Source organism: Eschrichtius robustus, chromosome 3, assembly GCF_028021215.1.
Source record: "Eschrichtius robustus isolate mEscRob2 chromosome 3, mEscRob2.pri, whole genome shotgun sequence".
NCBI lineage: Eukaryota > Metazoa > Chordata > Mammalia > Artiodactyla > Eschrichtiidae > Eschrichtius > Eschrichtius robustus.
In genome coordinates, this window is record NC_090826.1 from 114,662,759 (window position 1) to 114,677,629 (window position 14,871).

Genomic DNA, 14,871 nt, shown 5'->3' on the forward strand with positions numbered 1-14,871 from the left:
TGTGCCCACTCCTTGCCCCTATCAGAGATGCAGTTATTTCTTCTTTCCGCTGCTCGTGGATCTAAGCCATGTTAGGTATTTCTGTATACTACTATGTACTTACATGTGCACACACACACACACACACACAGTTGGCTGTGGCTTCTTTCTCTCTGCCCCTAATCCAGGCTCCTTTTGCTTCATGTAAGATCAATACTTTCCCATTCCTTTGAAGTTGCTGGAAGGGAATTTCCCATGAAGAAACAATTCCTGGGGTCTCATGTAGGACAGTCAATTGATCATGAGAATTAGTACAATCTAGGGGAATGGGTATGGCAAGAACGGCAACACCACAACAGGACAGACACCCACTGTTTCACATACACCAGGCCTCTTGGCATCTGTCTGCCTTCTGTGTCTGTCTACCGCTTCTTTCAGCTTCCTAAACATCCACTTGTACCCCCAGCTACCTTCTGTGTTCCCAGGTATCATCTGCCCTTAACTCCCACAATCCTGCCTTTTTGCTGCCTATCCCAATACATCAAGTGGGGATGATTAAATACCAGCTTAAAATTTAACCATCTTCCAACACTCCTGGATTATCTGAAAAGTTGTCTATGCCCTTTTACAGGTTTACGTTGACAGACCCGTATCATGTTGAAGTATGTTCATTGTTAAGGCTTTGACTTAAGAAAACGATAAGAGAACCAGACACCGCAGAAAGACATCTTCAACTCTGTCACGTCTCTCAGTCAACTCGCTCAGTCACACGTTGGTTTGGCTCCCCAAACCCACGATAGAAAAAAAAAAAAAGAGCATTTTTGTGTTTTTGTTTTTAAAGGCATTGGGTTACTTCCTCCTGCCCTCTTCTTTCTTCCCTGAACAAGAGTTTATAACTCCTCATGGCTTCTTAATAGGTGAAGTAGGTGAAATGTCCAAGAAATTCACAGCAGGGCTTCCTGTCTCAACAACGTAGCTGAAGGCTCAGTGCCTGTGCCTTGCCAGCCCCGCTCTAACTGGCAGTACATTTCATGTTTCCTGAAAACATTTTATAAAAAGGAAAAAAAAAAAAAAAGAAGCCAAACAACAACAACAACAAAGGGAAAAAGAAAAAGAGCAACACCTGAACATCCTCCTGCCCCCGTAAGACTGAGATTATCTTATTCCTCCCCTGAAATAATTATAAAGAAACATTTCAGGCAAAATACTTAAGTATTAATGGTCTCTCACTGCTCAACCTCCCAACCACACCCCTTTCCCTTTTATGTGTATGTCTCAGAGCAAAATAAATTCATTAATGGCTTTCCATATATAAATACAATAGAAAAGAAACAAGTCTGGAACCTGAACTATCATGGGGCCAAACAGTATCTTGGCCCTCTGGGAGTTTGTCAGAAAGTGTAAGCCTCAACAGGAAACAGAGGCTCTTTCTTCTTTCAGTTCAATACCCTTCCCATGTCCTACTCACCAGGAAAAAAAGTGTGTTCACATCCCATCTAATTTACAACAGAAGATACCCCATCCTATCCCCCAAACATAAAAATACAAGTCTATGCCCCTAGAAGGATCAAACCAGCCTAATTCCCTCCCCGCCCCCCCACCCTGAAATCTTGCTACATAAATACATGTATGTCTTTGATTATAGTATAAACAGCTCCCAATCAACTTCCAGTTCTAAGCGTCAGCAGCAGCCGTTGCCAAGCCCCGGGGTCCTGACCCATTCCAGAGGAACTTGCCATTCTTACTCAGCTCCCGGGCTTCAGGGTCATCATTCCAGCGCCTCTTCAGCCGAAGCTTGGGGGGCATCAGGGCATCTTCTTTCTTCTCAGGTGCACCGGGCTCTTTGCCAGGCCTGTCCTCACTGTCTTCAGTCACCTCTAGGGGTTCTTCACTTGGGGTGCTAATGGGTACAGAGGGCCAGACAGGCGGTGCAGCCGGGCGGGCAAAGATGGTGCCTTTTTCCTCTTCTGTGGTCCTGCTTGGCACACTGCCCTCTTCTTGAGAGCGCTCCTCCTTTTCTCGTGCCGACTGCCTGAGACTCTCAGGATCCTTCTCAGAGGCTGGTTCCACCTTAATTCTCGGGGGAACAGGAGCCAGCGTGGGAACAGTGACAGGCGCTGCCTCCTCGCTGCTCTCCACCCTCTCCCGGTTCTTCCGCCCGACAGGTGGGGGCTGCAGCTTGATGGAAAACTGGGTTGACTCCTCAGGATGCATCTGGCACTGCAGCGGTGGAACCATGAGCCCCGGGTAACGAGGAAATGTCCGCGGACTCAGATGGTAGTTGAACACAGAACAGGCTTGAGAATGAAGGTAGTGTTTCATTTCCTCAGGGTTGAAGGAGAAGCAACTGCTGCTGGTGAAGGGGCTCAGGCCTGGCGACGGGCTATAGGAGAAGATGGTGGGAGTCAGGGAGAGGGCTGGTGAAATGGGGACATTCAGGACGCCTCCACGGCCGGGGATGGGAGAGATGGCGAAGGGACTATGGGGGTCAGGGTACATCCCTGGCCTAGAGAACAGGGGAAGCATGATGTCAGGCTTGCGCTTCTGATGGCCAATCCCTCCGCCGACAGCATTCCGGGAGGACATGAGATCCACACCCCGGCGCCAGTCAGCGGCTGAGCCATCCTCCAGCTCCGAAAGCTCCACCTTTCTATCAGTGCCAGTGCTTGACTCCTGGCCAGAAGCAGTTAGGGAGCTAGCAGAGAACCGCCCTGGCTGCACATCGCTAGTTGGAGAATGGGTGTCCAGAGGTGGGAAATGGAAGCGGGAAGAGGCTGTTGGCACTGGTGGCGCACTCTGGGGAACCACACCTGTGAGGGAGGAAAAGACAAAAGGCCACTTTGGAGTTCTGGTCATTCATTATCAGCAATTTTACTTATGCTAAACAAGTACAAGATGTTGAAGAGCAACAGAAAATAAACATTCCAGCTGGACTGAATCCCTCAGCTGCCTGTCTCCTCAGCTTCCTATACTCAATTTAGTTGCCACCTTTCTCTAGAGTCTTACTCACTGTCTTCACGGTACTCACTACTATCTAAAATATCATTTACTTGTTTATCTGTATTCTAAAACATAAATCCCATGAAGGCAGGGACTTCCTATCATTTGCAAGTAGATTTCCAGCAGTTCAGGGCTTAATAATTAGTAGGTGCTTAATAACTACCAGTTGAATGAATGAATGGGTATTACAGCCTTCTCCTCTGCAACTCTAAATACTGTATATATATCACCTGCTTTAACTCTCAGCTTTGCAAATCATCTTTTCTTATTTTCATAATTTTGGCCATATCTATAAAGTAAGCAAACAAACCAAAACCAATGAACAAAACTGGGAACGATATGTATGTAAACAATGCATTAAAAGCCTGAAGACCCTGCACCTCACATATATGAACACGAACAAGACCACATTTTAAGAACAAAAACAGATCACAAAAAGAGGCTATGTTTGTTAAGGTAGGTTCTCACGGTGTACCTTTTATCATTTCTGATATACAATCACTACTTTGTAGAGATTCAAAAATTTTTAAATCTCTCCAATCTATTTTCTATTATACATAATCTGTATAATGATCTCCACTCCCATCCTGCTTTCAAGCACTGAGGACGCTGGGAGAAAGTCAAGTACCTACCACTTCTCCCAAATTCACAGACTAAAAACTGAAGCTCTAGGCAGAAACCAACACTGTGCTACACATGTCAACTTCAAAGCCTCACAAGTTCTCAACTCCCCCAAAAGGTCCTTCTGACAATCAGAGCATAAGAGAGGTATGAGGCCTCAGGGACCCTTTGGGCGCCTGGGAGGCATCAGTGGCTTCTATCACTGATGATGTCAGGAGGGCTATTTTTACTCTGAGGGAAGGATAAAGGAGAAGAAAAAATAAGAAAAACCCAAATAAGTGAAAGTGTGGTGATCCAGGAGAAGAAACAAAAAAGGTGCACGAGATACAATGTGGGTAGGAATTGCTTGCAGTCTTCTATTCTTGTTATAACTGAGTCATCCTCAGATAGGACTCTGGAGTCGGTAGGTATGTGCAAGACTGTAGCTTTCTTGGCACATGTGCCTGAGTAACACTGTGCCAGGGCAGCATTTCAAAATGATGTTCCACAGAAAACTGGTCTGCAGGTCTTTTTTCTGAAACCACTGATTTAATTGCACAATTCGGAAAAACAGATGGATGACCTTGAATATAATTTTGAGTAGAGTCAAGAGGGTCTCCAAAGTATCACTTCTACTAGCTTATTACAATGGCTAAAATTCTATTTTTTTTTTGATTCTCCTGGATCTTTATTTTGTATTAAGAGCACATCTATTCAAAAGCAAAAAAACACTTCTGTGTGTTCTGAAGGACTGAATAAGTATAATGTGGGTGGGGGGGGGGAAGGGAGGTGGTAGAGAAGGTCTTGTCTCCTAAACAATTTAGTTATTCGCTTTGTTTTTTCTAAACTGGAGGGTATCTCAGTCCCTACACAGGCTAAGGTACACTGTAAATCTGCAAAAAGGGGACAGAATACATAGCATTTTCCAAACGCATTTAGAGGAAGTGAAGGAAGGCAATTTGGAGGTGGCATTCTGGATCCCTCACCTCTGATTAACTGCAGCAGCCCTATTTTTATATGTTGTATCAGTATGTTGAGATAACAAATCTAAGATTTTGTCTGAAAACTAAGTTTGCTGCTTCAAGAAGTATGAAAACACTGCTTTGAAGAAGACAACCTTCGTGGAGCCACTATGAAATCGGAGTAGTAGGGCTGGAAAACGTGGGTTTGAATCTTAGCTCCAGCACCTTCTACCTTGTAGCCTGGTACAAGTAACCAACTGGTTTTTGAACCCCTTTAGCAAAATGGGAATAATAAGGCCCTTGTCTAAGTTCAAACCCCGGCCCTACCACTTAATAGCTGTGTTACTCTAGGTAACTTACTTACTTTTCCGTGCCTCAGTTTCATTACCTGTAAAATGGATAATAACAGGACTAATCCTCATGCTATGAAAACTACAAGAGTTAATATTTGTAAAGTCCTTAAACTGGTACCAGCGCATAGCAAACTGCATGTGTTTGTTAAAATAAATAATTTTTTATTAGACAATAATCATGATTAAAAAAGCAAAACTTTAAAAGGCATATATCATTTAAATATGGACCATATATTAGATAATAGTATTAGAGCATGTTAAAACTTCCTGGGTATGGTAATGTTATTGTGAGTAGAAGGAGAATGTCCTTGTACTTGGGAGATACATACTGAAGTACACGGGGATGAAGTGTCACATCTGCAACTTAATCTCAGAAGATTTAAAAAGTATATCGAAATATAAAGCAAATGTTTATCTATTGATTAGTGAATCTAGACAGAGGATATATGGGTGTTCGATGTTCAATTTTTTCCTCAATTTTTCTGTAGCTTTAAAGTTTTCTAAAATAAAGATAAAAAAAACTGGGGTGGGGTGAAGTGAGGTCTCAAGTCCATCCTTGAACTGGCCTGCCCTCCCCCCACACTCTGACAGGTAGCATTTTTACTAGTATCTTCTGTATCTGTCCAAGGTTTCTTATGTACATTAAAAAAATACATTTTAATGTAAATATTAAAAATGCATTTAAACATTAAATATTAAAAAAAAATTTAAAAAATTTAAATGTATTGCTTCTATTTTTAAAAACACACAGTTCAAAACAGCCCAACTGTACCAACCCCCCATCTAGACAATATCTCTCTAGCCTCCAGGATCTAAATCCACATAGCTCTGCTTCTTAGAGCACTTGTCACACTCCACATTGTATTCCGAATTGTATTAAACCTCATGTATCTTATCTCTCCTGCTAAATTTTAAGTTCCTTGAGGGAAAGAACTCCCCCATAATCTTTTTCTTTGTCTTTAGGGCTTAACACATTATCTGTTGAACAAATGAATGAATCCCAATCCAGAGAAGGAATGTATGATCTATTTCAATAGCTCAATCTCTCAAGAATTGTTTCCTGAGAAAGTGTCCGCCAGATAACTGTATTCAAGGCACTCTGATCAATCTTTGACTTTGCTGTCATCCTTAATTTTATCATTTGTAAAATGAGGGTACTGAGACGTATACTTTATTTGGCTAGGAGAGTTGCATGAGTCAATTCACAAAACACTAGGCAAAAGTACCTCCATTAAGTAGATGTTCAATAAATGTTACATTCCTTTGTCATCATAAAAGTTAACCTGAAACATCTGGTCTATCTGGGTAAAAGTTCTCTATGAACTAATGACTCTAGTTCTTTGGGGTTATCTGCAACCAGGATGTAAAAACCAAGTAGTATCCCTAAAAGTTTTGCTTTCCCCATGACTTTTTTTTTTTTTTTTTTTTTCTTCCCCATGACTTTTTGATTAGGATCTTGAGCTTAGTTAAGGATCAATGTTGGTTCAACCACCTTCAGGCACAATAGGTGGTGCTAGGCCACTACTGTTAGGTTTCTAGACCAGAGTCTTCATATAGTGAGGGTCCAGATTTCCTTTCCATGGAAAAGCATATTACTCCCAAGGGCTGATGAATGCCCCATTCCAGGTTGTCCAAGTGGCTGGACTTGTGGGTTTTCAATAAAAAAAAAATGGGTCAAAGACAGAAGAACAAGACTCACACACTCTAGTATACCCAGCTAGAGTCAAAATTCCTCTAGGTACACAGGAGGGGGGTAAGGGTGAAAAATAGAGGAAACAAGATTCCAGTGGTTAGAACAGGTTTGATCTCCTAACGCCTCTCCCTCAGGCACAAGGAAAGAAAACAGGTTGTAATTAGAGAGATGCATTCCAATACCACTTTTTTTTAAAAATGCATGCCCCAGGGACAGAAGGGAGTGGTTACAGGAGATGGAACTGTAATGATAGCAGCATCAAGCTAAAACTGCCCTAACTTGTTGTGTGTAGTAATTACATATCTGCCATGGATCTCAGCATTATATTCTCTCAGCCACACCCCTGCTCTAATTTTTCAGGTTTCTTCCAACGTTTCTCTGAGAAGTTGTAATACTACAGAATCACAATCAGATTTCTTTGCCTTGTACAATGCCACAAAGACAGAGCATTAATGGACTGCTCAGAAACTAGTTAAATACAATCTGTTGTCTTAGGCAGGGGTCTGATTTGCATCTTAAAACAAACAAACAAACATCCTTATCAGAGACTGCCTTCTGCATCCCTGAGAGGCAGACCCAAAACCTCTGTGAGAAGCTGTCATGGAAACCTGTCCCGTGGAGAGCCTAGAGGGGAAGCCTTGCAGCACTTCAGAGGAGAGAAGGTCAAGTAACCCCAGAGTCCTGTTCTCTGAGGCGCTGTTGGTGCAGATCAAAGACACTGCTTTTCACTGCAAACATATGAACCTCCTTTCTGTGATCAAGGATGCTGTGGTTTTGATGATATTCACTTGATAAGGGTGAGCTTGGTTGTTTCATAGAAAATCGGAAGTGTTTGTAGAAACTAGTTCTTGTCTATGAAAGAGTCACTGGGCAGGGTGTTAAAACTCTGAGTCCTGAACTTAAAGATCAACACAAACCTATGGAACACCATTCCTAAAGAAGACAATGCAATAATATCTAGGAGATGACAAATAATATGCAGAAAAAGGAACCAAATAAACCAAATCTATCTTGATGCTGCAGAGTCTATCACTTCCTGTGAGATGAATGGGAAAACTTGAGCAAGAACGCAGAGGAAATCCAGGGGATCATATTACTTTGGTGTTTCTAAATACCCCTTAAACATGACAAATCCTAGACCTGGGTTTTTTTTTTTTTTTTTACACTGAAGGTCTCTCTATTTCTGATCATTTCTACAACTGTCCATTCAACGATAAGTCAAACATGTGTGTCTCAAACTGAATCCTCCTCCAGAAATTTAGGTTCATATTTGACTCTATAAACACATGTCTCTAAAAGTCCCATCAACTCCCTAAATCAACATATCCTTCTGGAATCCTGCACCCCTGCTGGGATCACCTTTCCTTTTCCCAGTCACACTGAGCAGATAACAGAAACCACGGGTGTGTTTTCCCTTCATGATGTACCTATGTCCTAGATTTCGGTTTCCGAGGGTCCAGAAGAAAGCTTTTGAGAGAAGCAACCAACTAGGCAGGGTATTACAGCATTATATACTGGGACTTATGTGGTCACATATTAGATCTGGGTTTTTAGAATTCTTTTTCAACTCAAAATTTATTCCCCACCAGGAGAGTTTGCATCTTACCACTTGACCGTATGTTGATGAATGGGTAGTTGGGCATCACCAGCTTGTTGAAGTTAAATTTATAAGTAAACCTTTTCCCTTTTGTTTTATGAAGGATCCTCTTGTTGTAATAGTATCTGTAAAAACAGGAATGCACGTCAATTTATCTTCTAGCTACTGACAGTTTTTGATATACTTAGGTAACCACTAAGATCAACAATTCTTGCTGAGTATTACTTGCAAACATCACTATCATTCTTTTGCAGCCTTGCCCTTAGGTTAGAGCTGGGAGACCTAAGAGCGTACTTTTCCCATTCAATTTTCAACTAAATTCTAGTCCTTTACAAAGACAATCTCACTTTGAGATCCTGAACACCTATCCTAGCCCCAACCACCTTTCTTCTCTCTCTCTCTATGGTTTCAATTCTTTAGTCCATTTCCTTCCTGTTCCACTGTATGTCACTGCCTTGTTTCTCCTTTCTGCCTTGCCCAGGTGGGGGCAGACAAATCTCTTGGGAGACCTGATGTGGTTAGTCTGGAGGCCTAAGCTCAAGGCATAGACAAAGGAATGTAGAACTGTTTTATGGTGGCAGGTCAAACAATGGTACACCCTGATCTGGAAAACAGCCGTCAGCTTGGCCTACTTCACTTTCAAAAGGAAGTGAGAGGCTCCAGCAACGCTGCTGCCCAGATTTTACATTCAGGGTCACTAACAGTGAAGGAAGGCAAGGGGATTTCAATGTACCTAGAACCCTGAGGCTTGAATCTATTCAGTGGCACAGGTTATAAACTGGCCCCTGGAGGGCTAAAGGGTTATGAAATGTAAAGACTGACAAGGGGAAAAGAAAACCTGCGAAAACTTATAGTGACCAATCTTTAGACATGCTGGAGCAACCTATGAACTGACAACTCACTGAGCTCACTGATTGGTTCCTGAATAGCTAGGGCACTACCATGCAGTGAGTGCTCTCTCGTGTGCTTGCTTCACTCTTTTTCTAGTTTCTTCCAGGAGAGCCTAAAAAAGAGAACTTCTAAGAGAATTCTAACAGGGAAGTGTAAACTAATCTTTTGGATTATAAATGAGCTCCAATCCAGGTTTCACCACACATTCTCGCCCACTACAGAGCAGAATTGGCTGTCAGGATCCAGTGCCAGCCACGTTGGAATTCCCTCCTACATATAACCAAAGATACGCCTTTTCTCCTCCTGTGCCTGTGCTACACAGATTCAACAGCTCCCACTCCCACTTTAAAGCTACACCTTATTCACTAGTGTAAGTCTCTTATCACCTGATACCTTTTTTATCTAACATTCACCAAACTACTTAAGTCTCCTTCCAATCTGTTAACACAATGGATTTGGGAATCCTTTCCTTTACCTCAGGGCCCGGCTCAGCTTGTCATAATTCATCTGTGGTTTGCACTTCCTGCGGCCCCAGAGGCGGGCCACCTCGTCTGGATCCTTGATGACAAACTCCCCGTACTCTCCCTGCTGCCAGGCGATGACATGGCGGAACTCCTCCTTCTGCAGCAGCTCCAGGATGAAGTGCCATAGCTGGATCTGCCGGGAACCCGGGGACGACTCTGTTTTATAGGCCCAATCAGGAAACTGATACCCTTTAATATGAAAAGGGCAAGATCAAGGTAGTCAGGAGCTAGGAACATACATACCTGTTTCCCCAACCTCACATTCCAATGCTCAGAATCTCTAGAGTGCTGTGCAAACATGCCACAAACACCCTTTCGGTCAGCTGGGGCTAACCACAACAGCCGAGAGGAAAGCAGAGAGAAGTTACCTTTCCTTGTGGCAATCATTAAATCTGGTAAGAGTTGGGCAGCAGCACCCAGGTGTCTAATCTCTTACCCTTTCAGATCTTACTAAATCTCATGCCTACTTTCTGTGAGGACATGAAAGTTCCAAAGGGAACGAACAGGAAAGATAATGTTTTAGGAAAATACAACCTTACTCTCAAGGTTGGAAATGTGTCTCTAACAGGAAAGAGACTCTAAAGCTTGGGATAAGGGTGTGGTGACCAGATATGTTAACATTCATCCATAGGAAACAAGCCTACAACTGTCCTAGCAGTATCTACCCTGTCAAGAGGCTGTCAGCCATGGTCTGGCATTTGTGAACCAAGCCCAAGTGGAGAGAAAAGGAACCACTGAGGGACATTCCAGGTATGTCAGAAGATGATTAACTTCTGCTCACCTCCACCTCCTTCTGGCTTTTCCACGATGCTACAGCCTGCTTTCATTTTCACCCTCCTGCTGAGAGACACAAGCCACATCAATTACTTTAAGGTGCTATTTATTTATTATCCTCCCAATGTTTTCTGGCACAGCCTTTCCTCAAACTTCTTTTTCCCTGTCTTTCCCTCCTTATGTAACCCTCTTTCTTCCAAACATGTCACCTCCAAACTGCTAATCCCCAAGTCATCAAATGATGGTCCTCAAGTCATCAGCTTCAAAGGCCATAATTATCTCTCACCTGACTTTAAGCCACAAATTGTAAACACTGTTTTTAATATTTGCTTTCTTCCTCCTGACCAGTCCTTCAAATGTAAAAAAGAAAGGGTATGGCGAAATGAGTCCAAAAAAGCAGCCAAAACAAGTCAAACAGTTTGTCTTCTATTACTAGACAGGCCCAGATGCCAAGATACACAAGCCTGAGTTCACCCAGATGTACCAGTTTAAAGAAGAGTTAAAAAAAAAAAAAAAATCCAAAGCCATCTGATTGCCACTCAAGAATGAACATCTGATTTTGATTTACTTTCCTGAATTATGTGAGATGGGAGAAGGAAAACTTCTCCCAGTCAGAAACTGCCCCTTCCTCCTTGAAACAGCACCCTGGGATACATTAAGTAAACACACCATATGTACACTTACTCTATACAAACACACACACACACTCCCCCAATTTTTCTTTGAGAAAAAATTTTACATTTTCTTCCTTTAACAGGAAGGAAAAAAAAGCAAGCATTTCTGAGAAGCTTCTGCTCAACAAGTGGAGGGAGTCTGGCTGTGATTTGAATTCATTCCACCCAGATTTACAGTTCCTTAATAAATTTCCTGTTCCTAGCAGCAAGCAGCCTGTATCAGTCAATCCTTTAACAAAAAGGAGGGAAGGGTAAAACTGCCAGAGGGATATGCAGGCAGAAGGCAGATCTACCCTCACCCAGGCAGTTCCCCAGGGTGAATGACAGGCCCTCAGTACCAACATTAGCAGGAGTCTGGAGGGAATGTAGGTGCCTTAGTGACCCTAGGGTGGGGTGGGTACAAATTCCTAATCTTGAAATTTCATCTAGCCTAGGATTCCTCTAGATCCTTCGAATTTTTTTTCTCACCATACACATTAAGAAGACCGGCAAGTTTCGGGCTATGAAACTACCAGGGAATGAGAATGAGATACATACCCCAAAGGAAGGAAAAAACAAACATAAACACAGACACAGAGTTACACACACGAGATACACAATAACAAGGCCCCAGAGCTGAGGCAGGAGTTTCCTCTCCCGGCTGCTTCCATCTCCGTGACAATGAGAGAGGAAAAACACTAATTTCCCCACGGCTCCAGGAAGCTGCCCCGGACGCTAACAACTAGACCGCTCTGTCGGATCGCCGGGTCTTTATTCCGCCACCGGAATGCCTTCACCCACCACGACTCTGCGATCCAAACCCCGCTGCAACAATGACTTGCCCAGGAAGCTCTCTCCTGACATCCCAACTCCTCAATTTCACCCATAAAGGCCTCCCTCCCATGGGCCCGGAGGCGCCTCTCCATGCCTTAGGCAAATTCATTCCGAGGACACTCTGTCCAAGTAGGATCACTCATCTCAACTCTGCAAAGCCCGGCAGGGCCCTCGCCCTCCCTCGGACCGCGACCATTCCCCAAAGAGTGAGGCTTGCAGAGTCTGGTGCCGCGGATCCCCCGCTGCAGCTCCCGGTCCCGGCTTCCACAGCCCCGGGAGCCTCCTTTCTACCTGCCTCCCGGCCGGGCCTCCCTCACCCCGTGGCCTCGAAGCTCCGCGGAGCCACTGCACGAACACTGCCTGGATCCCCGTCGCCCCTCAGCCGCGGGGCCCCCTCCCTCCCCCGCCCCCCGCACTGGGGGAGGCCCGGTTGGGTTGGTACGTGGCTCGCCGGGCGGCCCCGACCGCAGGGACGCCGTCCACGCCGAAGCCGGGGGTTCTGCCCGGAGGAACCTGGCGGCGAGGCCGGGACTCACCTCTCCCCCGCACGGTCCGTCTTCGGTCCGGTCTCCTCCGCGGCGTCTCCGGCTCCTCCTCATCCACCCCAGCAGGAAGTGACCTCCTCGGCTGCTTTCGTCACTTCCATCCTCAGCGGAGGGGGCGGGGGAGGAGGCGGCGCCCTCCTGCCGGTCTCGTAGCCGCGCCGCGCCGCGCCGCGCCGCACCCAGCCGCGTCTCCCTTTCCTTTCTCCTTTCCGCAGACGCCGACTTCCGCCCGCACCCAGCCCTCAGCGCGCGCTCCTCCCGCCGCGCTGCCCGCGCAGCCACCCCGGCGCGGCGCGTGCGTCACGTTGCGGGGGCACGTTAGGCACGCTCGCAGCGGGCTGCAGGGCGGGATTCGGCGGGACTCGCAGGGGGAAGCGGCCCTAGAGGCCAGCGGAGCCGTCGGGGGCTTTCCCGCCGGGCTGGTGTGGGCCAGGCGCTGCCCCGGGGGTCACGCCTGTCGCGGGAGGGGACCTCGCAGACCCCATGGGAACGGGCCCGGCGCCGGCATAAAGCTTCCCCCAGACCGCTGAGAGGGGGTCCCCCGTTTCTCCTTAAAAGGGCCCTGCGACCTCTCAGAGAGGAGCGCCTTCACAATGGGAAGAGATTCCCGCAGACCTCAGAGGTCGTTCGCTGCCATCTAAGAAAAGAGTCTTTTCAGATACTTACAAAAGAATCCGCGAGACTTTGTGTGAAGCGCCTTGCTTAGGCATTACACCCTCCACCCCGCCCCGTTAGGGGAGTGTGACGTTTGCTCGCTGACCCCCAACCCCCTGCATTTAGTCTTCATTTGTCCACTTCTAAGCAGCTTGCAAGTTTTCTCCCTAAGTCATTCAACTACATCTCTCCTCTCTTTGTCTTCCGTCTTTTGTTTCTGCTCAAGCAGTTATAAGCATCTTATCCAAAGCATTTTTTGTTCTTCCTTTAAGGTTCACTAATGGTAAAGGATCTCAAACATCTACTTTATCTCCATCCCCAGCCCCATATGTCTGAGTGATGTCCAGGCCTGGTTTCACTCCAAAAGGAGAAAAAAGGGAGGAGTGGGGATCAGTAAAGGTGAAGTAAATTAAAATGAACAATAAGAGTGTGCCAGAAGTGAAATGGAGTTAAAGGACAATTTGGGATAAAGGAGTAAACTTCTTTTTGTACCGCTGTTGTAACAATACCTTTATATCCTGAATGCCAGGAAGAACATAAAACATCACCATTAGTTGTTAGAAAAGTTGGCTTCCAATTTTGGGTTTGCTACTAGCCATTCTCCAGTTACTGTAAATTAACTAGTAAGTTGGTCCCCTCTGGGCCTAAAGTTGCCTTTCCTGTTTAAAAAGAAAGGATAATAGCATTGGTGATACAAGGTCTTTTCTAGTGAGAAAATCCTATGTAGCTGAATAAAATGAGGAAAATTTAAGCGCTGTCGTAGAGAGGACCACTGTAATAGGGAAGAATAAATTACTTTAACCTTTGTATTCTATTGCGTTTGCTACAAGTTAATCGCTAAAGGGATGTTGCCTATAACCTTAAATTATACATAATTGACCATCTCTGGGAACTCTGCCTCCCATGTAATAAGCGTTAAGCTAAAATACCTTTCTTTAGCTCACAGGAAACCTCCCGAACAGGCCCACCTGGAAACGGCTGCAGGAAGGAAGAAATTAATACATCCTGGAGCCAGGACTTTACCCCCTCCCCTTTTAGTATAAAAGAAGCATGAATTCTAACTCAGGGAAGATGGTTCTTTGGGACACTAGTCCACCATCTTCTCTATCTGCTGCTTTTCCAAATAAAGTTGTTCTTCCTTGCCCCGACACCTCATCTCTCGATTTATTGCCCTGTTGTGCTGAGAGCAGTACGAACTTGGACTCGGTAACACTACCAATATTTTTAACTATACCATGAGCTCTTTGAGTGCAGGAACTTTGCACTTCTGCAAAGTTCTCCTTCACCATGGCACTGCTGCCTTCTTCATCCACTGCAGACAGGCCTCACAACTTGGAAATTCTTGTTCCTGAAATGTGGAGAGCATGAGCTTTCTGAAAGCACAGGGGTGGAAATGCTCAGATACAGTCTGGGAGTCAAGACAGGTAATCTCTCTTGAATTTCCACTTGCTCAAAGCCCTCCTTTGCACCTTCTGCATAGTACCTAGAACAATGCCTTATGTGTAAATGTCAGGTGCTTGGTTAAACATTCTTTTTAAAATGTTGGAGTTTGGGGAGTTCTCTGGTGGCCTAGTGGTTAGGATTCCAGGCTTTCACTGCCAGGGCCTGGGTTCAGTCCCTGCTCAGGGAACTGAGATCCTGCAAGCTGCGCAGTGCAGCCAAAAAAAAAAAAAAAAAAAAAAATTGGGATTTAGCTGAATGATGTAAATTGTATGCAGGTTCTAGTGCCTCATTTACTAGCTGTGTGACCTTGGTTAATTTACTTAACCTCTCTGTATGAACATAATACCTATAGTGTCTACTCAAGTGGTT

The 14,871-nt window shown here is 44.9% G+C and overlaps 1 protein-coding gene across 3 annotated transcripts; it reads right to left on the bottom strand.

The window, feature by feature from the left end:
* Positions 1–1,586: 1,586 nt before the first annotated feature.
* LOC137762749 (ETS translocation variant 3) lies at positions 1,587–12,497 on the bottom strand. Of its 3 annotated transcripts, none has more exons than XM_068541062.1 (5): positions 12,397–12,497; positions 10,381–10,436; positions 9,551–9,788; positions 8,194–8,309; positions 1,587–2,789 (listed from the first exon to the last, which is right to left on the bottom strand). In XM_068541062.1, the coding sequence occupies exons 2-5, from the start codon at positions 10,424–10,426 to the stop codon at positions 1,654–1,656; spliced, it is 1,536 nt and encodes a 511-aa protein (XP_068397163.1). In that variant the 5' UTR covers positions 10,427–10,436; positions 12,397–12,497; the 3' UTR covers positions 1,587–1,653. The 3 variants fall into 3 exon arrangements, with proteins under 3 accessions (XP_068397163.1, XP_068397161.1, XP_068397160.1); XM_068541060.1 differs by having other exon boundaries at positions 10,381–10,439; positions 12,397–12,465; XM_068541059.1 differs by lacking the exon at positions 12,397–12,497 and having other exon boundaries at positions 10,381–10,459.
* Positions 12,498–14,871: the final 2,374 nt, after the last annotated feature.

Excerpts from the sequence above, each read along its gene's own strand:
- LOC137762749 (XM_068541059.1), bottom strand. The coding sequence starts at position 10,459 with ATGTGGCTTGTGTCTCTCAGCAGGAGGGTGAAAATGAAAGCAGGCTGT. Across the intron at positions 9,789-10,380 it reads AAAGCCAGAAGGAGGTGGAG|GGTATCAGTTTCCTGATTGG; the intron begins GTGAGCAGAAGT and ends TTCATATTAAAG. Across the intron at positions 8,310-9,550 it reads AAGCTGAGCCGGGCCCTGAG|ATACTATTACAACAAGAGGA; the intron begins GTAAAGGAAAGG and ends CTGTTTTTACAG.